The 24,244-nt window shown below is 42.1% G+C and overlaps 1 protein-coding gene across 39 annotated transcripts in view; it reads left to right on the top strand.

Moving 5' to 3' along the window:
• The window catches only part of Kcnma1 (potassium calcium-activated channel subfamily M alpha 1), a 694,984-nt gene that overhangs the window by 613,211 nt on the left and 57,529 nt on the right, over window positions 1-24,244 (top strand). For all 39 annotated transcript variants that reach the window (XM_032917294.1, XM_032917321.1, XM_032917309.1 and 36 more), the window contains 3 exons: window positions 1,443-1,566; window positions 6,670-6,894; window positions 10,240-10,432. In XM_032917294.1, the coding sequence (XP_032773185.1) occupies window positions 1,443-1,566; window positions 6,670-6,894; window positions 10,240-10,432 (542 nt within the window). The remainder of the gene's footprint in view (window positions 1-1,442; window positions 1,567-6,669; window positions 6,895-10,239; window positions 10,433-24,244) is intronic.

Genomic DNA, 24,244 nt, shown 5'->3' with positions numbered 1-24,244 from the left:
TATTCATCATTTGCTGTGGCCTCAAAGCAAATTGCCAAGAGTAAAAACATGCAGTGAGTTTCCCGTCTTCTCCGTGCGGAAGGCATAATAGACAGATCATGCTAGATGTCCAAAAACTTAATTCTGTAGAGAGAATTGCTGCTCTACTCTCACAGCAGAGATGAGAAACATCAGGTATTTCTCAGGGAGAAACATTTAATACATAATTAAAGATTATCTTTTAAACTTCTGAAATAGATCATTTTAAAGATAACATCACTTCACTATACAACATTAAAATTTAAATCTATTTCTATTTTCCATCTTTGGTCAACAGTTTGCTTATGGAAGTTAATTTTGCTGCAGAATAGGTCTGCCTGGGATCATATCTTAATTGTACACAATTAAGTGTTATAGACGCTGAAAAGGGCTTCCCACACAGTCACATGCTGACCATATTAGAGATAGAGACGCAGGCAATGAATATAAGTTGGTCTGTAAGGCTTGTTTCTTATACTATGGGCATGGAAGAGCTACCTGATTTCATTGTAATTCCTTTGGTTGTCAGTTAGACTCCGCCATCCCACTAGAGGGAACACTTCTATGCAGCCATGCTTCCAAAAGCAGTGGGTGTAGCCTTGAGAATTTCAAACAAGTTTATTAAGATGCATCTGAGCTGGAGGCTCTCATCCAAGGAATGCCATGTTTGGAAATGAAGGTGGGGATGAGGGGCCTGTCATTGGACAGTTAAGCACGAATACAGTTGTCAAGGCGAGGAGAGAGGGTGTTGTTTAGTATTGAAATCATGTATTCCAGATGTGGGCATTTGGTAGTCAATCTGCTCTGAAGTGACATGCTGCTGAATCTTTAAAGGGCTTCAGCCGGGGAGAGCAAAATCTGATTGGGCAAATTGCTAAAATATTTAAAGTGCAGCCTGTTAAAGCTTTTACTGAGAAGAGCATCGCGTCAGAAGTTGTAGTCAGAAAGAGCGAGTAATTGGCTTTCCATCCTGATGCCAGTCAGCCAGCATGAGGCTCTATTCCTATTCCTTCCTCTTCATTGCCAATGCTAATAGCAAGCCTTTGGGGTGCATACATGTGTGTGTGTGCATATGTGTAGGCTAGGGAAACTGGATAGCTGGTAAAATGAGACAGCAAGGAATGAAATGGTCAAAAAAAAAAAAAAAAGGAAGCTGAACCCACAAAATGGCATGAAGCACATTTGCAAAATGGGCAGGGAAAAAGCCAGAATTACTACCTGACAAAGTCAACTGCCCTTCCAGAGGGGAACATGGTTTGGACAGCTGCCTTTCAAGGGATGTTCTCTGCAGGAAAGAAGATGGCCATTGGTGACAACTACTTTCTCAGCATCTGTCATCTCCTCTGAGATGTGACACTGGGGGACCCTTTGCATTTATAATTTATCACATTTTCCACTTAGGTCTTCCTGCCTTTTCTCCCCAGGCATGACCCCTTGTTAATTCCTGGCAACGATCAGATTGACAACATGGACTCCAATGTGAAAAAGTATGACTCCACTGGAATGTTTCACTGGTGCGCACCCAAGGAGATTGAGAAAGTCATCTTGGTGAGTGAGGGACCACGGCGTCCACCTTTGTCTCCTTTGCCTGGCATGAGGAATTTGCTCAGAGTGAAGCTTTTTCCTAACTGAAAAGTAGAGGAAACTGTCACTGAACTAGCTATTTTTGAAGACTAAAATTCTGACCAGAGACTGAAGTGGCAAGATCTCTGATCGGAACATGAGTTTACAGCAGATTTCTTTTCTCTCCAGAACAGAACTTCCAATCTCTGCATTTTTTCAGGACAATAGTGGTAACTATGTGCTATGGCAAGGTATCATGGGAGATAACATACACATCATTCCTGATCGTCATGTGTTTCTGGGGCCAGAGCCTGGTCCTGCCATCTGGTAGTTGCATGGCCAGTTCTTGAACACTCATTTTAATTATCTCATCTGTAAGACGATAGGATGAGAATGACCCACATCTTACATAAGATAGTAGTGCACGTCCAGCCCCTGACTCCTCAGAGGCAACTTTCTCTTACCTGCTGTGATTATCATGATTATTTGTAAATAGCATGAAGAAATAGGAATATTACCTGGATTGTTATCCATTCAAATTTTGTCACTTTGTTTTGTTATATGTCTTCATGGGCTGACACTACCACTTCCAGGCTTCTCTGTTGAATGTGGGTAACAGGAATCAAACTCGGGTCCTCATGTTTATATGGCAAGCATTTTATTAGCTAAACATCTCTCCAGACCTACAGTAGTGTTTCTTCCCCTAACGAACATCTTTTCAGTCCTTCTTAACACATGATGCAGGAAGGCAAGTGCATTTGGTGGGGATGACATTGCAAGACTGTGGTCCATTGTCACGATGCAGCTCAAGACAGTTGCTTCAAGGAAGACTTCAGGAATGCCTCTAGAAATAGCAGACTTCTCCTGCTTTGGCCCAGGAAAAGTTAGCCCAGACAACAATCCATTCCATTGTCTGCCTTTGTCCTCTTAATAGCTTTAGGGTTTTATGCCAACACCAGCTTCCCTGGCATTTACTGTCTTGCTAATCCATGAAAAGTGGGTTAATAGTCAGGAAGGCCTGCTGGACTATGCTCTTCCCCCTTGTTCCTTTAATACCCAGATGGCTGTGAGCCTTCTCCATTTTCAGGTAGGAAAATCCTATCATTTTCTATTTCAGGGCCACCCTTACTTAGCAAGGACTTCCAGATCCTCAGAGTGGTTCTGTATGCTAATCCACTATGTTTTAAGGTGTGTGTGTGTGTGTGTGTGTGTGTGTGTTTTCAAATTAATTATAAATGAGCATTGTGAGCCAATACACATTGTAATGAAAGCTATCTCAGATATAAAGTCAAAATGCTCAGCTGCTATGTGATTTGCCAGGAGGGGAGATGGTTCTAACCACTTAGATGCTCTGTAGTTGGTCACTATTGGCTTGGTTGCATCCTCGGTGTTGGCTATCTGAATATTCTGCATACAGCATGCTAATTGGCATGTGTCAATATCCACTTTTAGAAGAAAGGAATTTAAGATTATGAGTTCATCTGTAAAAACAACATCACAGCTAAGGAAACATTGATAGCAAACACACTATTGAGTAGGTACTGTTCTTGTTCTCAGACATAATGAACAGGGCTTGTATTCTAGTGATGCAAAGGGAAGGCCAATGGGGTGATGAATGAGTCCGTGAGAACAATTTAGATATGAATGAAGGGCAGGATCCTGGGAAGGACAGAGTGTAGAGGTACTTCTGAGGCAATAGCATAATTCAGTAATGAATAGATGGAATTTTTATTCAATGGGTAGAGGAGAAGAATGGAGAGGTACAGGGTGGATATATGGAATCACCTGTGGAAGATGCTTATGGAATCGATTTATTCACTGAGTGCAAAATCACTCACAGAAACACTGGAAACAGAAGAGACAGTGCTCTCATTGAAAAGGAGATATAAAACTGAACTATGAAACAAGCTTTTGTGTGCTAAGTGGTATGAGATAGAAAGTCTTCTTCAGATCCATGGAATAAGCACCAGTCTAGGTCTAAAATAGCCATGGAGATCCATCAAGTATGAATAGGTTCTGCCTACAAAGGTTTGAAGGATGCCCAGAGAAACTCCTGAGGGGTTTTCTCTTAGGTCTGAAGCATGGGAAAGCCAGGCTTCCCAGGTTTGAGGTACAGGACTGGCGCTTTACACACTCCTCTAGCTATGGCATCTTTTGGAACTGGTATTTGCCCCAGGTCTAAGCTCCTGAGGTTAGCTTCTATACCTGGATCATTCCACCAACTGGTACCTTTTTAATTTTATTTTTCTTTTTGCATTCTTTGATTTCCAGCTTCTACCTTCACCTCTTTTGTACTCCTCTTTTGGGGGGAACTAGTGACCAGGCCAATTGAAAAAATACAGGAGTTCCATTTACAACACCCCATAGGGCTTACCTCTCTGCTTCTGGCTCCAGCCACCTGGACTTCTGTGCTGTCCAAAGAGCTAACTTCAAATCTTCTGCACAAAGTGGCAAGAAGTGAGGGGAGCTCTTGGGAAGCCTCTTGGGTCCCCTTTTATGACATGTTTCTTACAGCTTGTGTCTCAGGCTTCCTTTGATTCTGGGAAACCCCAATGTGATAGTTCCTGCCTTTATTCTAATGACCAGGAAATGTAAGCTAGCTTCTTCCCCTCCTGGGGGTCGCTGTAATAACCTTGACATTGTCGTGAATTGCAATATCGGCGTTTAAGCAATCAATACACTGGTCAATGTTAGGGATTAAATCAAGCAGAGGTTGGTATGTTCAGTGGACATTAATATGCCTCCCTCAAATCATTGTAAGCCTCATGGGACCTTACAAGCATATGGTAAGAAACAGGAAAGTTGGCAGGCAGGGAGAAGGTGTTGATTAGAGGAGAAACAATGAACCGCCCCATCCTGCTTTCATCCTGTTCTCTTTTTCACCTGTATAATAATCAAAATGTCAGTAGTGGACAGATAGCCATTTGCACTTTCTGGGTAACTAGGGTCCTCTTCTATATAGAAGTATTCCTTCCTTTGTCATCTTCATGAATGCAGATCTAGGGCTGGGGAAAGACATTGGTCTGTGTCTTTACTGATTGGCTTCTAGACCCTTGTCATGACTATTTGTGGGTTTTTACATGAGGCAAACCCTTCCAAAAATAACTTAGGAAACCCTAAAGTCTGAACATGGGGTCAGTATGCTTTTTTCTGTAGAAGCAGGCATTAGTGATATAAGTCTCACGGGCCACGTGATCTTTGTCTCAACTGACAACTCTTGTTTTCCATGAAAGGAACCATGGAAAATACCTCGATATTATGAGTTGGCTGTGTCCCAGTAAAACTTTATTGGAATGTGAATTTTATATGATCATCATTCATAGTGACATTTCCAATATTGGTTTACCTTTTAGTCATTGTGAATTTTAAAAATCAGTTTTAGCTCAGTGGTCATATGGAAGCTTGTAGGCTTGTATCATCAGATTGAAGCTGCAGACCACAGCAGCCAGCCTATGGTTTCAGATATCACATTCAATCTCCTGAGACAGTGAGGGGTATGCTACCCCACTGAAACATCTAAAGAGAGAACCTCAAATTTCAGCTGAGACCATCCAAAGAATAGGAGCATTTAATCATCATCTTAGCCAAAGGGCCTAAGGCTCTCATTTTATCCCTCCTTCCTTCCTTCCTTTCTTCCTTCCTTCCTTCCTTCCTTCCTTCCTTCCTTCCTTCCTTCCTTCCTTCCTTCCTTCCTTCCTCCTTCCTTCCTTCCTCTTTCTTTTTCTTTTTCATTTTATAACTCTTTCTTTTTCTTTTTCATTTCATCATCTCTTCCTTCCTTCCTTTTTTATTTGAGACTGGGTTTCTCTGTGTAATCCCTGGAACTCACTCTTTAGGTCAGGCTGACCTCCAACTCAGAGATCCACCTGCCTCTGCCTCCTGAGTGCTGGGATTAAAGTGTTTATCACCTATTTAATGGATGCTAAGACTTACTTTCTTCCAATATACCCAAACATCCCCTTTTCTTGTCTTTGTTCTCCTAAAAATTCCTATCCCCGTCTCCTCATCACAAGTCTACATGGTGCACCCTATTGTTCTAGAAAGTAGTAATGTGTGAATATATGCTTATAGGAATTTATAATGTAAATAAAGTAAATACTTCTGTGCATATTACAGCTGAGTATATAACATGTATATAGTGGCAAAATAAAAAATAATAGCTGTTCTGCAAGCCCTCCTGGTATTTTACTGATTCTTTAATGGTAAATAGAACCAACAAGGGAAAACATATGCTTGTATGTATGCTTGCTGTATGTACTAAACTTACTATAAAGATCTATATGTTCTCCAAAATGCTGAACATAGAGTTTTGAACCAGTTTTTGACTTCATAAAAGAACCTGGTGGTGTACAGCAGCCCACATGGTGACCTGAGTTTTACCTTTTTACCCAGTTCTCCACTTTCTCAAGTATACTTTTATCCATTAGAAGAGGTACCTTTTGCAATTTTACATATGATGCTGAAGAATTATTTCTTTTCTATTATTCTGAATTAAATTAAACATTTTGTTTTTACTATAGTTCAAATAATAGCTTTATTGGGTACCTTTGTGCTATTATAATAAAAATGTCTGAGATAGCTAATTCACAAAGAGAAAACAGTAGCTCACAGTTTAACAAGTTCGAAGTCTAATGCTAGGCTACCCCAATTGCCTGATCTTTGCTGAAGTGGTGGATGATTATAGCAAGAGATCAAACATGAGCAGAGAAAAAGGAGATGGGTGTGTCCGTGTTTCTCTTCTTGTACTGATTGTCTTTGGGGGAAGACATGGACGGAGTCAAGGAATCATGTGAAAACTCCCAGGTGGTTGCACATAAACTGCCCCACACCTTCAATAATCTAAAGACCTCAGCAAGGCTTCAACTCAACAAAGATCCACCATAAAATAATGCCACCCTGAAGACAAAGACTTTAACCACAATGGGCCCTTGGGGGACACTCTTTGAACAACACCTAAATCACAGCAGTGGTATACAGTAAGCAGTCAACTAGTGTTAGCCTTCCTCTCTGCATAAGTGATGCTTTCTCCCCTTATACCAATGTTATAAGCACTTCTTTCTTATACTCTTGCACCCCTTTCTGTTACAGACTCGAAGTGAAGCTGCCATGACTGTCCTGAGTGGTCATGTTGTAGTCTGCATCTTTGGGGATGTCAGCTCAGCCCTGATTGGCCTCCGGAACCTGGTGATGCCGCTTCGTGCTAGCAATTTTCACTATCATGAGCTCAAACACATTGTGTTTGTGGGCTCCATCGAGTACCTCAAGCGGGAGTGGGAAACACTGCACAACTTCCCCAAAGTATCCATATTGCCTGTAAGTCAGGGTCACACTATTTTATGTCCTGTTCTTCATCTTTATATTCACAAGAGGAAGTCCCAGGTGGCTGTAATTGTTGAAGCTTTGATCATGTGTCTGCTCCTTTATGTGGCTACAGGCCTGAGGATGTGGGAGTCCTTCCCCTGTACTCTGCTAAGAAACTAAAACCCTGGGAGGCCTTATTAAAAGAATTTGCAGCCAAGTGCAGCCCCTTGTCAAGGGTGAAGTTGAGCTACCTCTACATGCATTAATGTACCACTGTCTAAACTCTCTTTCCTGGGTGAAATTTAGAATGTCGCCCTATTTTGAGATATATCACGGTTAATCTTAGAGAAACATAGACCTGTCCCATCTTCCATCTGGTATTGACCAAATAAATAAAGAGCAAGTTGATCTCTACTGTATGGAATTCCATACCTCCTCTCTGGGGAACCTGGGAATTCATCCTTTGTCTAGAAACCCAGACATGTTTTCCATGGCTTTGTGTGTTTATGTATATATGTAAACACACACACACACACACACACACACACACACACACACACACACACACACATATATGTGCTTATTGATTACAAAGATTGAAGATAAGGGATGGGGTAATTTAAAAGTCTAATGACTAGCAACTTTCTAATTATAATATATTATCCACAAAATTTCAGACTTAAAGACTAATAATTCTTTTCAAAGTTTTATATGGTTGTCTATGCCAGAAATTCAGGAAAATATTGCCTATCCTCCAAATATTTTTACTATCAAGTCATATCTAAAATTGAAGGGTATGCAGCCACTTAGCTATCGAGAGGTCTGTTTTTCCCTACTTTTTTATCAGCTTGTAGAGCAGCAGAAATGCAGCCAGAAGAGCCAAGCAGTATAATGTGTTAAAGGATATATAAGGGGCTATTTACAGATAGCATCCTTGGGTGCACTATGTACCTCCCATAATGCCTGGTCCAACAGGTCCCTCAATACAGAAAAAAAACATTAGACAGATCCTCTTTGGATACAGGACCAAACCCTGACTGCTTTAATGTATACCTGTAGTTAAAGATGGTCACTTGTTACACTTCACTCTTTAAAGAAGCATATCCATATACTGTATATCTGTTGCTAAATTCAGAAATATGACCAATCAATTTGATTATCTCCTTCTGTGGTCATCACTATTTACATGTGATATACCACATGACCCCTTTAACTCTGAAGGTATCTGTAAAAAGTGAACTAATTTGCTAGGTGCACAGGTGGATGTTTATGTAGGCAGGACTTGTGGCATGACCTCTGATATTTTTGCATATGCCTGTGTTTCCTTCTGTGTGACCCCATCCACATTTTCTCATCTGTCCCTACAAGTCAGAACAAGTCTTATATTTTTAGAGCCTGTATAAATCCCCCAAATGTAGCACACTTAAGCACAGTGGGTTTGTACATTATGAGCCTTAACCCCTGTCTCCATTGTTAAATTGTGTCGTTCCTATAAGGGCATCCTAGAGAAACAAAAGCTTTCTATGTATGACTTTGGTATTTCTTGTGGCTTGAAATCATATGCCTACAACTGGACGTGAGCTCCTTCAGATCACAATTACTGCTGGGTTTCCTACAAGGTGAAAATTAAAAGAATGTGGACATCGACAGCTGTTGTTTATACACTGGCAATGTGATACAGAAAGTTGGTCACACTTAATTTTGTACCAAGCTATCATAGAAGATGGTGTTTTTCTCCTTCTCCCAAGATACCACTCCAGTGCTTGGACCAGCCTATGGCCCTAAATGCCATTTCTGTATGGCTCAACTTTACAGCAATATTTAGGAGCCCTAGAATAGAGTCATGACTTCCACTGAGTCATAAAGAGGAGTTGAAGATCTAGTTATCTAGATCCTATTTTCCTAAACCCCATCTAGTGATGGGAACCAGGGGAGATATATATAGCAGCTGGCAAACACTTGGCTAATATAGGCTAAGGCTGAAGGCAACTGGGATATATATATATATATATATATATATATATATATGTAAACTTAAATGCATCTAGAGGATCAGGGATGCTTTGGGCTGCATGAGAATCCCCAAAATAATGCTGTCTAATATGGGATGGCCCAGAGTGTGAGAGTACTCATCCGGTCTATCAAATCTACCATTACACTCTATCATTAACCTTGGATCTACAAAGGTTTTTACTGCCTCACATTGTTATAGGATTTTAGAAAACTCTGTTTACTGGCTTATTTATTTTTAATTGTACCAGTAATATACAAATCTGTTCTTGTTATAAAATATTCAAACAATATCAGAGTATATAAAGTCAAAAGCAAGCTTTCCACTCCATCCTTTCCTCTCCCAGAGGTAATTACTGTTATTAGTTTAGTGTATAGTTTTTCCCAAGTTTTCTTTTTGAATTTACATGCATTTATAAATATATAATTTTTACTTTGAGTAGCTTCATTTATTTCAAATAAATGGAGCTATACTTTTTAAATTGTTCAAGATACCCACCTCCCCACCACTTACTACTCCCTATATCTTGGAGCTTATTCCAACCCAGTGATTACGTGGAAGGGTAGCTGAGGCTGTTCCTGCCTATGCTTCCTCTATTGTACACATGTCCCCAAATATAGTTAACTTTGCTTATGTTGTTGGATCATCGTGTCCTTTTCTTGGCATTTTTTTTCTTACTAAACATTGTGCAATAAAATTTTATGACCCCCCTTTTCCTCTGCCCTGTACAAAATGCATACTAATTCCATTGGCTCCCCTCAGACCTCCCTATTGAGCAGAGCCATGAGCCCCATTTTATCACACCCTGCTTTGTGGATTTTCCCCATGACTGCGTTAGAAATTGTTAAAAATTCTAGTTGGATATGCTGTCTGTTGCCTGAGACAGAAGTGACCTGCTATTAAATAAACAGGCATTTGAAACCCACCCCCTCGTTATGTTCTGAAAGGCAGAGGTTGCCACAGGACAGTTACTTAAATCAAGACAATTTCCAGGCAGGAGGAAGACGTAGACCCTGGCATTATTTGTCTCGTGTTTGTTAGTAATAGCTTGATTGAGTATTGAGAACTGGCCTGAAATGCTGCCACCAGCACCAACTACCCTTTAGATTAGCGTGCAGCCCTTATTCCCTGAAATGTAGTTAGGCCAACTTAATGTCAAGACACAAAAAAGATACTTGTTAAATAATGTCCCAGAGCTCCTGCTCAATCTTTAATTTGTTTTTATTTTTCCTCTTTCCCTCTTCACTCTCTCTCTTGGTATTCTCATATTCTCATTCTCTCTCTCTCTCTCTCTCTCTCTCTCTCTCTCTCTCTCTCTCTCTCTCTCTCCCCCCCCCATGCCAAAGGGTACGCCATTAAGTCGGGCTGATTTAAGGGCTGTCAACATCAACCTCTGTGACATGTGCGTTATCCTGTCAGCCAATCAGAATAATATTGATGATACTTCGCTTCAGGACAAGGAATGCATCTTGGCGTCACTCAACATCAAATCTATGCAGTTTGATGACAGCATCGGGGTCTTGCAGGCTAATTCCCAAGGTAAGGACAGCCTGTAATACTTCTCTGTTGTGCCTATGGGGGACAGGGACTGGCAAGAGGGATATCCTTCACTCAGTAATTCAAAGAGGCTCACATCAGCCCGCCTGGCAATGAAACCTGTGCTTGCCACAGTGGCTTACAGAGGAGCATCTGTACTTCCTGCCATCTGGGGATGCAGACCTGAAACCTGATGTGTGTCTCCTTCCTCCAGTTTGTTGCCCTTTGAGGCAACGGAAGGGTCTTTAAATGGCTACCCTCTCTGCCTTTTCAAACAACGGGCTTTATGACTAGGGTCATTGTCTAAGAGCCAGAACAATGTGTAAATGTCAGCTGTACAATTCCCATCTCCTTCCCTGTGAGTACTTTTCCATGGAGCCGAAAAGGGGATGTTAAGCTTTGCTATGCTTAGTGTCACATCCAAAACACGACTCACATAAGAGTGGAGATCTCTAAAGAGTAGAGATGGTACAGATACTTGGAGTCATATAGCAAGGAGTGATGCTGGCTGAACTGTACATTTTCCTGGAGAAGGCACAGATACCTGAAATGGCACACAGCCGCCTTCTCTTGGCCTCAATCTTCCCTGTCATTTTGCTCTGAGATTCTGGACACATGGTTATAAGTAATGATGTCATCTTGTAGTCTTAGGGAAGTGGCACAGCAAGTAACCCCATAATGAATGACCTTGGAAGTCAGGATAGAAAAGGATAGGAGAAAAACGTTTTCTTTTGAGTGACAGCTCTATGTGGGTCATGCAAGGCTTACTGGATGGGCATGATTGACTGCTGGATTGGGGGCCTTACTCCCATCATTCCAAGGAGCAAGGCCTGCAGCTACTGAGGTAGGAAACTCCTCATTGGTAGCTCATCATGCAGAGATTTCTAGAAGCTTGACTGGGTCATGGAGCTAAGACTTTGGTGCTCTGCTGTCTTTGAACAACCCAGCACCACCACCCGTGTCTAGCTTCTGCTCAGCATTGCCAAAAAAACCAAAAGACCGTAGTACCTGAAAAACCCTGACATTGCAGGTTTTCTTCCTTGCACTGGCTGTCCTGGAGAGAGCTAGGTAGAGAAACAGGTACTCTGTGGTGGGACTAGGGAAGTGAAAGAAAAGGAGAGGCCTGAATGTTTCATAGTAGAGCCAGGTCCAGCTATGAGGTTCAAAGCCACTCTCAGGGGAGTATCAGTCAGTGGCCCTGCTGCTGGGGCCCAGGAGAAGAGGCAGTGGGATTCCCAGCAGCTTTAGGCTAAGCTGTAACACCACCCATTTTGCTGACTTGTGCTTCTCCAACCTTTCTGAGAGTTGCATCAGTCACTAATACTAAACAAATCATGTCCAGCTTCCATTTTTCTGACATAACCCTGCCTCAGGCCTAACTTTGGCCTCTCTATCCCATCATCCATCCCTCCTGATGGTCCACAATATAAATACTGGTGCAGCTATGGAAGAGAGCAACATAGCAAAACCCTGAGAGACACCCTGAGTTCTGCCAGGCTGTACACACAGGCAACAGAACTTGCCTCCTTGCCCAGGGAGTCCTGGGAGTACAAAGACAGTGAGCTGACCTTCCAGGGGTTCGATGCAGCTAGCTGGCATGTGGTTTCTTCCTCTAAGTCCTTACTCTTTAATTTGTCTTCCCCACTCTCACACTGATGTGAGCATCACCTGGGGCAGCTTGTTGGAAATACATCTTCCCATGGTCTCCCTTATACTACCTGTCAGATGTGCATTCTAATGAGATCCCTGGGTGACTGGTACAGGCTGTTCTAAAGCAGCACATTGAGCATGCTGATCAACTCATTCCTGTCCTGGGGAGGGAAGAGCAAAGGGGTGGGAAAGATTTGGAAGGAGCAGTCTTTCCCCTTGGTTAGAGATGCAGAGAACAGAAGAGGGCAGGAAGCACTCCCTTACTCTGGCCTATCTGTGTCCTCCCAATACAATCAGGACTTCAAGGTCTACAGATGTGTAATACTATACTACTGTGTATTATGTGTACACCTGAAATAGGCATACATCATTTTCTTTTTCACCCTGTCTCCTATCCTGTCATTGACCTGCGTATCATCCTCTGGTACAACTCTGGTATTCCAATGACAACAGTCCAGTCTTGGTTCTTCTCCACTGCTCACCTCTAGAGCCCATTGGTACATGCTTCTTTGAGTTCTAGCCATGAGATAAATAGGGGCGTTGAAGGTCCCTGCCATCCTGCACCTCTATGACCTCTTTGACTAGCCAACATGCCCCGCGGCCTCAGATCCTTGCTTCTCCATCCAGGTATTTGGAAGGTACACACTTCAAGGGAGGCTGGAGTTACAGGCAACAGAGGCATCATGTAGTTCTTTGTGTTTTGGGCAACAAATAGTATGTGCCCTAAATGAAAACCATAGGAGTTCCTCACATCTCCCAGGCTTGTTTCAGCACAATGAACCCCATGGTCCTTGACAAAAAACGCACAACCACCTTTACCTAGATACAAGCCATGTTTTTTATTCTTCCAAAACCCAGCTGGGTCCAGAAATGTGGAATGAGGACAGCTGCTCTGCTCTTGTGGTGGAGTACTCCGATGACCATGTGGGAAGCTGTTCTAATGTGCTACAATTGAATAGGAAAGGGCCCATTAGCACCGAGAAGGTCCAGCCTCCACGGGTAGGATTTGCATCTGTGTCTATACAATTGCCAGGGCATGTTATAGGGACTCCTCTTTTTTTTTTACCTTTGCTTCTCTGCACCTTGTTCTTTCGTGTCACTTTGCTAGCCCGCATGGTGTCAGAACTGACCCAGCCTAAGGATTCTGGGCCAGACACTTTCTGAAAAGAGAGGAGATGTGATGGCTGGTTGTCAAAAACAATTACAGCAGAAGGTGGTATGTTCCATGTGGGCTGGTATATCTGATGTGACATTTGGGTCTATGAGATGCAGTTTTAATATACAGCAGGCAAAACTGCACTGACAGTCACATAAAGCAGGTGAAGCAGCTTCTTGCTGGTCAGCAAACATCAGCTTGGAGCCACTTTACAGCTCTTTACCAGCGACTAAGTGCCTTTATTTGCAGAGTGCCTGTCATTTCCCTTTGGCTGGAGAGCTGGTGTATTATTTAGCATGCATTTATCTGGGGAAAACACTTCCATTTAAATCAGCTGGTACAATAGTGCCTCTTTGCCAGCCTGTTTCCCTGTGGGGCTAAAAGATGAGAAAGAAGTCTGATCTTGGGAAGAATCAGGGTTCATTCCCAGAGAGCCTCTGGGATCAGCACCTAAAATGTGAGCTGGGATGGAGTTGCTCTTTTTTGTTATTTTAAATATAAAAATGTGAAATGAGCATCCTGCACTTTATTTTCTCTTCTGGTCAAGGCTTCTCTTAGGGAAAAGAAAGGAACACAGGCCTGTCCCCCATGTACCAGCCACTCTAAAAGACAGTGGTGGCTTAGATTCAGCCTCTCACTAGCAGCAAGAAATGCAGGGAGTGGAGGACAATGACAGTACAGATAAAAGAGGGCCAGGCTAGCAGGAGAGGGACACAGAGAGGGGACTTATTGCATCTATTCACACATCTTTACAAGTTCTCCCAACAGGCAACAGCTGGGTACTCATTGAATGCAATGTCTGAAGGGCTATTGAGCCCTTGAGACAATGCAGTGGAGGAACTGAATTTTCTCTTGTCTTAACTTGTAATAAAGTTAAACTTCAGCAGCATCTTCTCAGTGCTGGGACAAGGTATCTGACAGGAAACAAGTGAAAGAAGGAATGGGCTGTTCTGGCTCATGGCTCACGGGGAGATAGTCCTTCATGGCTGGAAAGGAATGGCGGCAGGAATAGGAGGCCAGTTGGTCACAAAGCACCTGCAGTTCAGAAGCAAAGTGAACAGGAAGTGAGACCAAGCTATAAAACTTTAAGGTCTACCCCCCCAGTGATCTCCCCCAGCAAGGCTAATGGTTCCACAGTCTTCTTAAGCACTGCCACCATCATAGACAAGTTAGTATACACATGTGTTTGAGAGGGGTAGGTCATTTTACCCCCAAATTGTGAGAAATGGCTCTCTGTGGCTAGTGGCTCAATAACTGGGCTTCTTACTGTGGGGAGATAACTTTTTTTTGCCTTGCTAAGAGTTTTGATTTGGGGATGTCCTCAAAGACTTGTCAGACCAGGGCAATTATAACTCTGTCTTTGAAAACTACAGCTGACCCTGGCTAAAGGTGGGAGACATGCCTATGAGTAGTAGAAAAGAGTTCTTGGGAAATGGGTTAAGGCTCCTCGTGCAGCTTGTGGTGTCATAGTGAAGCAAGGCAGCCATGGAGGCAGATTTGAAGTATCGGAGAGATGGCTGCTGAGGGCAGTGGTTGAAAAGCAGAGGATGGGTGAGGAACTGGGAGTGGGTTTTGAGGTTGGCTACTGGATAATGGCCTTGAAACTAAGGAAGAAGACAGGACCAAGGAAGAGACATGAGTTGAGGAAGAAGGCAAAGAATTTAGTCCTGATCACATTGAAGTGGTGAGGACCACGAAAAACCATGACGATAGCCCACATAGCCTGCAGCGTTAATTCATCAGTGCTGAGGTAAAGAACAACAGGAGCTTCAGCTTTGGATGGAGGCTCCTAAGAAGCAAAGGACTCCATCGTTTGACAGGATACAGATGCTCTTTTATGTGCCAGTAGACCTATCAGTATATGCCAGTAGACCCATCAGAGTTGAAATAACATGCCACAGGCCATGGAAATTGCTCCTCTGGTAAAAACAGTCACAGAAGAAACTTGATGACATGAGACTGATTCAGACCCTACCTGAAAAACTGGATGCCGTGGCACATGTCAATGATCCCAACACTCTTGTCAGTGCAGAAGGCAGAGATGGGAGAAGCAGCTAGAAGTTCATGGGCCAAGTGGCCTGAAGTATAGTCCTGCTGCTCCCTCTTAACTTTGCATATCTTTGGATCTTACTTGTCTTCTTGGGACTTGAAAAAACTCAAGAGGAGGAAGAACTGGCAGGAGGCTGTGTGGAAATCTTTTGCTTACAGGCTTCACTTGCCAACCTGGCTTCTGTCACCATGTCTAAGTGATAAGTATAGGTGTTAGTTACCCAGCACATAGCTTTGGGAAGTGACACAGCCGAGATCTAACATTGCATTGATAGATATCCCAAAACCAGCAGAGTCCTGTCCTTGGTGCAAGCTGAGTCTCCATAAGAAGGAATTCCCCGTTGTATTTCAATACCTGGGCTATGTTTGAATGCTAGTTTTAAAGGGCGTTTCTTCATCTCTCCCTGTTGTAGGCCTTATATTGGTATGATTCATGCTTCATGTCCTAGATGTGTCCGTCCAATTCCACAAGCATGTGCCAAGTGCCTGTGTGTGTCCAGACCGTGTGGTAGGCATTGTTGGTGAGATAGAGAACATGAAACCCATTCCTTGTCTGGGCTCTTCTTACACACATATAGGCTGTAGCAAGAAGCACTGCGGAATCTGCAAGGATGAGTTTCTTCCCTACCATTCTAACTGAGGACTGTGATGCTAGTCAGCCACACGGGCTTGCAGAGTGGTGCGGGGTTGGGGGAGAAAGCAGTGTTGGGAGGATTGGGTTTTAGACAATGCTTCCTTTCCTCAGGAAGCTGATGGGAAATCCAGGGGAAGCCGAAACCTGATGTGGAAAATGACCTCTGGTTCAGGAGGAGTATACAACTGCAATAAGGCCTCTAGTGCTCTAGAAAGGGTGTGGAGACTTGGCGAGAAGTTGTGGAGATAGTGGAAGAGAAGGTTTGAGGATCACTTTAGAGAGAGGAAGCCAAGGGCACTGTAGTTGGAGTTGAGGAATCATTAGATGCCCAACAATCCAGGGAAATGGCACAAAAATCAAATACCAGATGTTAATTTTTCCTCTATTCTATGGCTTTTGTTGTTACTGTTTTGTTTTCTTTTGTTTTTTTCTTTTTTGAGTCAGAATCTCACTATGTAGCTGAAAATGATCTTGATTCTTCTGCTTCTATCACAAACACACATACATACATGCACACATGCACTTACTCACACATTCACACATGCGTGCTCATACCCATTTTCTCCAGCCTTTCATTATCTAAAGCCACAGTGACTTTTTCCATTTTTCCCTTTGGGAGAGATGTTTTGGATTAGGACCTTTAATTCACTGGACAATAAATTCAGGCTTCTTGGGGACTTTCCCAAGCTGGAACTTAGGGACCAAGCTCATAGGAAGGAATCCAGTATGGGTGTCTGAATATTCATTTGCAAGCTACCACTGAGGAAAAACTGCTAGATGAGTCTTGCTGGTGAAAGTATAATTTATTGGGAGCAGGGATCATTACACCCTGGTCACCAGAAGGATTCTCATAAGCATAACAAGTTGAAGTGGAGAAAGGGACAAACAAAATAATTGTGTAAAAAGGACAGCCAGAATGAGGAATGTCTGGATGAGCCATTTACCAACGGTTGAGATGAGCAAGTTAAAAGGCCTGTTGTTCTTTTGCACAAAGATCAGGACCAATAGCTAATAATTAAAGGACTAGGTTTTCTTCCTAACATAAGGAAGTCATTCCCAGGAAACAGATCAGGATCTGCAGAGGTTGGGAGCATTCTACCATTGTAGACTAAGGGAATGTTACTGGCCACCATGATCTCTGTGACAAGAGGCAGATTGAATGGGAAGAGCCCAGTGGTCCTTTTTAACTGAGAGTCTCTGGAATTTTCTTGGTTTTTATTACACAGAGTTCTGCATTTTATAGGTTCTGTAGCCTTGCTCCTGGAGGGAGAGCTGTGGTGTTTGGCAGAACTGGGGTCATGGGTCTCTTAGTGGAAGTGTTCATATCCTTCCTGAATGGTGCTGTCTAAAGACGCAGTGTGGCCAGTGTTGGGTGAGCATCTACACATCTGGTGTTTCCATTAGAGTGACAGACCACCCCATCCTCAACTCCCATGTCACTCTTCAACATCTGCCCTTCACACTTCCTGCTCTCCCCTCCTCCTCCTCCTCTGAGCCCGACTCCATGTACACACAGACTATGAACACACATATGCATGTTTCTTCCACCCAGCTTCCCTCCCTGAAATCAGAGAAGCATTTTTTCAGCTGCTCCTGTATAGCATTTCATTACCACAATATTCTCTCTCAATTCTGAAATGGTAGTGGGGGGAGCACCATTTCTCTTTATGCCTACCGAACGAAGAAAGCTCAGCACTAAAATATTTTCCTTCCGTTGTAACTGAAATGGCTGTTGGCTTCCATCCCAAAAACCAGAAAGACAATTCTACTTAACTGTTTAGAGATTTATACATACCACACTGGAGTAGCCTCTAGGTAGTAACTTTAGATACCCAGCTCAATAATTTTCTTTTATTGGCTTGTGATTTAGATCCTATTTGGAATCCTCCATAATAAGAGTAGTACATTTCATTAAAAAAGCTTACTAAACAATAAAGGAAAGTCTGGCTTAGGGCTCTGAGAGGGTCTCAAGTACAGAGAGCGGCCTGCGCTGTTACGTTTCTTCTGCAGACTCCACAAGATGAATCTCAGCTCTCTACTGCTGATGTGTTTGGCGAAGCAGCAGTTGCAGCTATTCTGTAAATGGCTTGAAGTTAGGAGAGTTTTTCCTACACAGCATATTTTGTCCCATGAAAGAACCTCTTAGGGCCACCATTTTGCTGTTCTGGTGACATATTCCTAATGTGAGAAACAAGGATTGACAAGAGCCATTGTAACATGAGATTGAGGAGATCCAACTACTTTCTGACCCATACTGAGTGCCGAGTGCCTTCCAAATATGAAGAGAGCGACAGAGACAGAGACAGAGAGAGAGAGAGCGAGAGAGAGAGAGAGAGACAGAGAGAGAGAGACAGAGAGACAGAGAGACAGAGACACAGAATCAGAGAGAGTACATGTGAGCATGCAGGTATGCATACATGCACTAAAATTATTCTACCTCTTTGATTTTGAGCCATGGTCTCAGGTTGAACCCAGAGCTCACACCTGGAATTGTTTATTCATTGTTTGTTTGCTTGTCAGTTTTTTGTTTTTTGTTTTTTTTTTTTTCTTCTTTTTTTTCGGAGCTGGGGACCGAACCCAGGGCCTTGTGCTTGCTAGGCAAGTGCTCTACCACTGAGCTAAATCCCCAACCCCTGCTTGTCAGTTTTTAACATGGGTGCTGTAGATCTGAATTTAGTCCTTCATGCTTGTGCTTTAAGTATGTTACCAATGGAACCTTCTTCCCTATTCCAACATTTTCTCTTTGGGAGGTGAAAATGGAAAAACAAAGTAAAAAAAATAAGGGAAGAATAATTTTTTCCTTTTAGCTGCATACAGAGCCATTGACATACCCATGTGGATTATAATTAGCCTGGGGCAATACAGAGAAAGGGAATCTGAGCTTTAGAGGCAGAAAGCAGATGTAGCATAGTGTCGGGAATGGACTCAACTCATCACCTAAACATCAGACTGTCACCTGTTAGGTGACTCCTCCAAGTGTGTATGCCTCATTCCTATCTCTTTTAAAAAATAGTAATATCTTTCTAGCTTATCCAGGTGAGCCATGACTTTTACTTTCACATACAATATTATATAATCTCCCTGGAAATCTGCTGAGGCAGAGGTCACGCAACTCTTCATTTTAAGGACAAGAAAAAGAGGCTCAGAAAACTAAGCATCTATTCCAATATCTGAGTTAGTCAAAAAACAGATGGAGCTGGACTCTAGACAGTATGATTGTAAAGAAGGTATTTTTCCAACCACAACAACCTGCTCTAATTAAGACAAGTGCTAACTGTGTTCTGATGAGAACAGGCCTTGACTTTGTGTATCTACTTTTAGGGGTTATCCTTGGAGATAAACACTCCAGAGAAGCAAGTACCCAAAATATGCCTGCCTTGCCCCTAAATTACCTTTGTGTCCAAAAGACTGAAGTTTGTCTTAAAGTAGTTTTTGCCTCAATGAGTGTTTATGGGGTAGGGGTCTCTGGCTCTTTCTACAGCAAGGAGAATCACTGGGAATCCTTGAGGTTGAGTCTTTTGCTCCAACCAACATTGTTCTTCATGAACAATAGATTTGTCTGAGCTGTTTTTTCCCTATTAATATGGATTGGATGAGCTATGGAGTCCACTTAATAAAGTGATTGTCTTGCAAACATGAAGACCTGAGTTTGATTCCAGACCTGTGTGAAATAAAAGCGTTTATATTTCCAGTGCTGGGAGGCAGAGAAAAGTAGGTCACTGAGGCTTACTAGCAGGCTAGCCAACCCACCCTGGTCAGTGAGCCTAAAGTCAACCAATAGACCCTGTTCAATGAAAAAGGTAGATGACACTTGAAGGAAGATACCAAAAGGTTGATCTCTGGCCTCCGTATGCTTGCACATACACCAGCACACATGCATGCCCACTCCACCAACCATGAATGCACACATGAATGCATATACACACTCACTGAGATGTCAGAAAAAATATGGACCATTTGAGGCTTGACTTTTGTTTTCTTCAACAGAGAAACGTTCAAAATTATTTCTGTTTCCCAGGGAGAAGTTTCAGTAGAAAGCAACAGGTTAAAATGAACACAAGCTTCTATTGCCTAAAGCTTCTATAAATGGTCCAGATAAATGGTTGTATGGAATTCATGCAAAGTTATATAGTCGAAGAAGACAGAGGAAGCCTGACATCCCATGGATTCTGGATTCTGTCTCTGTTCTGTCCTCCATTCTTTCTCTCATTTCTCCCATGTCTTTCTCTTTCTCCTCTCTCTACCTCCCTCTCTCCTCTTGCCAATGCCCTCCCCTTTTTCTCCTTCCCTCCCTTCTCCCTGTCAATGAAATTCTGGATAAGGGAGGATTGTGGATCAAACAACAGTTCCTTTTCTGAGCATCAGTTTCCCTTACACTTGATGTTTTCCCTCACACTTGAGATTAACTGTTCCTGTCATCAGGAATCTAATGGGATCTCTACAGACAGAAGTGACAGAGACATGCACAATAAGCTGTATTGCATCATTTGGATCACATAGTTAATGATATAGGGTTTTGGACATTCCAGAGCACCCCATAAAGTTCCTAATGTGAGCCATTTGTAACTTCCTGAGTCCTGATTTAATCCACATGCTGAAAATAGCATGTGTGCCTCAAGCTAGCAAGAGAGCCTTGCCAGCCATCTAGTGCATTTTTGCTTCTACCTATCTTTTTTATCAGTGAAAACTCACATGAAGTCTCAACACATCATTTCTTCTTACCTAAGTGACCCCACAAAGAAGACATCTAATTTGCAAATGATGTTAGTTTGGAGATTTTTTAAAGCTCTTAAAGATATCCATGAGCATTAAATGCTTCAATTGTATTTTATAGAATGTTCTAGAGATACCCACTCCCCTCATTTATGGACCATCCTGTTACAGGTATCTAGTCAAGCTGTTCTACCAGGTATTTTAAGGCCATGTAGATATGTGGTGGTATGTGATATGTCATGAGATTACTTTGGGTTTGCAATCAGTTTTGATCCTGACAGGTATTAGCTATTTTTGGACAAGTACTTGGATTCAAATCTATCTCTGCCTAGTGACTAGACCCAGGAAATGCTTCAATCTCTCTGTGTCTCACCCCCCTCCCCCATTTTAGCTGCCTTTGGATCAATTTGCTATCAGAATGAAAACAATGTCTGAGCCTTTCTCTTATCCTCACAGTGCCTTTAAATAAATCAGAAAAGAATTTCTCTTTTGTCAAGACCCCTCATTTCTATCTGTTGGATCAACTCAGGTCAGGTTTTCATTATTGAATTGTCCTTGCTCCTTATTTATTTGAGCTATTGACTGCTGGCCAGATATCTGCTTATCAAGTAATTTTCCTCACTTTTGTGCAGTACCTTTTCATTTGTTTGATGGTTGCCCTTGCTAAATGGACAATTTTAGTTTAAAACAATTCCACTTACTTATTCTTGCTTTTGTTACCAGGGCTTTGGTCAAGTTTTTAAACAACTTCAGGTTAATTTTTATATGGAGTATAGGAAAATGGTCCTATTTCATTCTTTTGCAACTGGGAATCCAGTTTTCATTATGTGTTTATTGAAGAGACTGTCCTGTCCCCATGAGATGTTAGTGCTGTGATTATAGGTTAGTCAATCATGTATGGGTGGATTTGTTTTTGAATGACCCTATTGTACAATGCGGCCCTCAAGGATCTGTAAGAAGTCTTAAGATGTTCAGGCTGCATCCCAGCATAATTTAATTGGAGGTACCACACATTCCACAATGACTCCAATACAAAGTCAGGTTGAAAAGCACTAGTCCAGTCCCTTCCTTTCCCACAGTCACTATTTTCAAATCTCCTATCAGGATTGATGAGCCGTGGAAGCTTACTCTCACAAAACTGGCAGCCTTATGAGGATGATGGCTGGGAAGTTTGAATGGCATGTAACAGACCTCATTAAAATGCAGGTGAAATGAGATCAAAACTTTGATTCACAAACTTCTGCATGGTTCCCGGTCCACCCTACACATCCTGATCAAAGACAGCAAAAGAAAGCAACCAGGGGAATTGCCCTTTGGGAGACTCACACAGATGGGCACAAGCAGTTCTTCGCATACCTGATGGGCATAGAAATGGGGAGAATTCTAAAAATTAGTCAGAGTGCATGACTGCAGGCAAGCAAGAAGGGTAAATGATGAGAGCTTCATGGCTGAGGTCTCACACTTAAACCTACTTTTTAAATAGGTCTCTGGGTGGTTCTAAATTCATGGTGGCTTTCTTTTTATTGTGATTATGGGAGGGCTATTCTACACTGCAGAAGGAAGACATTACTATCACAAGAGTATTTCTCATCTATTTATTTTTGCATTTAGGATATTGAGGAATTAAAGGGGAAAAAACAACTCTTCGCAAGGAGCATTAATTATATGCCACGCAAGGAAGCAATTGTGTCTATGTTATGAAATATTAAATCAAAATGCCTCCCATTCTCACATGTCCCAGAGATAAATACAGCAGTATTTTGAGGCCCCTCTTGGAGCTGTTTTGCCTGCAAATTTATTGTTTTGTCTCTATTTTCAGAAAGCCCTGTTTTCTGTGAAGTATAGCACTCTAGGTAGTTTTTAAGGCACAAACTCCTCTAGAGTCGTCTACACTGGTAACAACTCTTATGTAGATGGTACACAGGGGATGGGGTTGATCGGCTCCTTTAAGATGACAAATGGGCAGAGAGGGTTATTGTCTTTGATTGCAAGCCTTACATCATCTGTATGTAGGAATAAGAGGGCCATACTTTATCTTTAGCCATTTTATAAATATTTAAGTCTTTATAGTTGCCTAAAGATATTAAAGCATATTTTATAGTAGTCGGAGTATAAATATTATATATAGCACAAGATACCAAAGTCGTTTAATGAATTCATAATTTTCAGTTCACATTTATTGGAATGTGTTTTATGTTCCAAAAATCCCGTTTAAAAAATAGGATCTCATTCTGCTCCCTGACAATATACCCAGTATTGGCCAGCATTTGGGGTGGGGCTTCGGTCACAACATGAAGAGGCTTCTTCCCCTTAGGAAGCTGGAAGACAGGCCCAGGGAAATATTTCCTCAATTCTCTAAGCTTAAAAAATATTCATCCAATATTCTTTGAGCAAACACCTTTGGCTTATATAGTATCTCAAAGAGCAAAAGAGGAAAAATAATGTTTTTAAGAAAGTATTCTGATGTAGTCCAGTGACTTTAAACTATCCTGAACCTTCTGCCTCTCCCACCTAAGCACCAAGAGTTATAGTGTGCACTACCATACTGGGGTGAAAGAGAAAACTTTTTATAATCATTCTCTGGTTTTGGTGGATTCCTTTGGAAGACCTGAGGAGGGAAGAGTCAAGATGAAGTCTGAACTTATTCTATCCTCCCCTCTCCCAACTACCTTCATAAACAGCTGGTCACTGATGATCACCAGTACACAGTGGTGACTCAGGGTCTGCATTTGGACAAAGGCTTCCTAATGTGTTCTGAATAATCGTCTCTGACTTAAAGAGTTCCTGGTGGGTTGTGTTTCCTTTGGTTTGGGGATTTGGTTTGACTTGTTTAGTTGTTGTTTTGTCTTCTACCCCTTTCCTTCATGCAAGGGAGTGGCATACAGTGTGTGACTACTTCTTTTTTCAATTTTCCAGCAAAATATAAAGACTTTCCTCTTTAATATTTTACAAAGTTTCTCCAGCTCCCAGCGGGAGTCCATGCTGGGTAATGTTTGCTAATTACCAACAACAAAACTAGACATACAAAGCTGGTAAATTACCTGACCCTTTCCATTTTAATGAGACAACAAGGATTTCACCAAGTGATGTTGTTTCGCTGGTTAATGGTGTCAGCAATGTTGTAATTGTGGGTTGAGACGCATTAGCTGAACAGCCACATGTAGAAAGGGCTTTCTCTCAACAAGCCCTTTGGAGACTAACGCCATATTATCATTAAGCCTTTGCTGCTTGCATGCTGCTAATCACTTACTTTATTATCCCTTGCATCCATTGTCTTTCTTTAATTGCTCTTTAAATTAAAATTAAAAATAGTTTGAAAGCCCTCAATGGCTAGAATAGCATCTTGATTATGAAGATAACTTCAGGAACTTCAGGGGCTGTTGATGTATAGCCAGGATTAGGAGAGTCCTACAGCCGTGTTCTGCTGTGCTCGAAGGCCTCAGGGGCCTGATTGTGGCAGTTTCTCTTTCTTTAGCCTGTACTGTTTGTTTAATAAATGGTTATTTATGACCCTTTTGGCCATTAGAGAAACTTCTAAAAAAGTACATTCTTTTCATAAGTCTGGTTACTGAGCAAAGGGCTAAAACTGAATGGGGAAAAAAGGCTGAGCACG

The sequence above is a fragment of the Rattus rattus genome, chromosome 12 (assembly GCF_011064425.1).
Source record: "Rattus rattus isolate New Zealand chromosome 12, Rrattus_CSIRO_v1, whole genome shotgun sequence".
Classification (NCBI taxonomy): Eukaryota; Metazoa; Chordata; class Mammalia; order Rodentia; family Muridae; genus Rattus; species Rattus rattus.
Note: the sequence above shows the minus strand (reverse complement) of the source record. Positions and strands in the feature narration are given on the sequence as shown.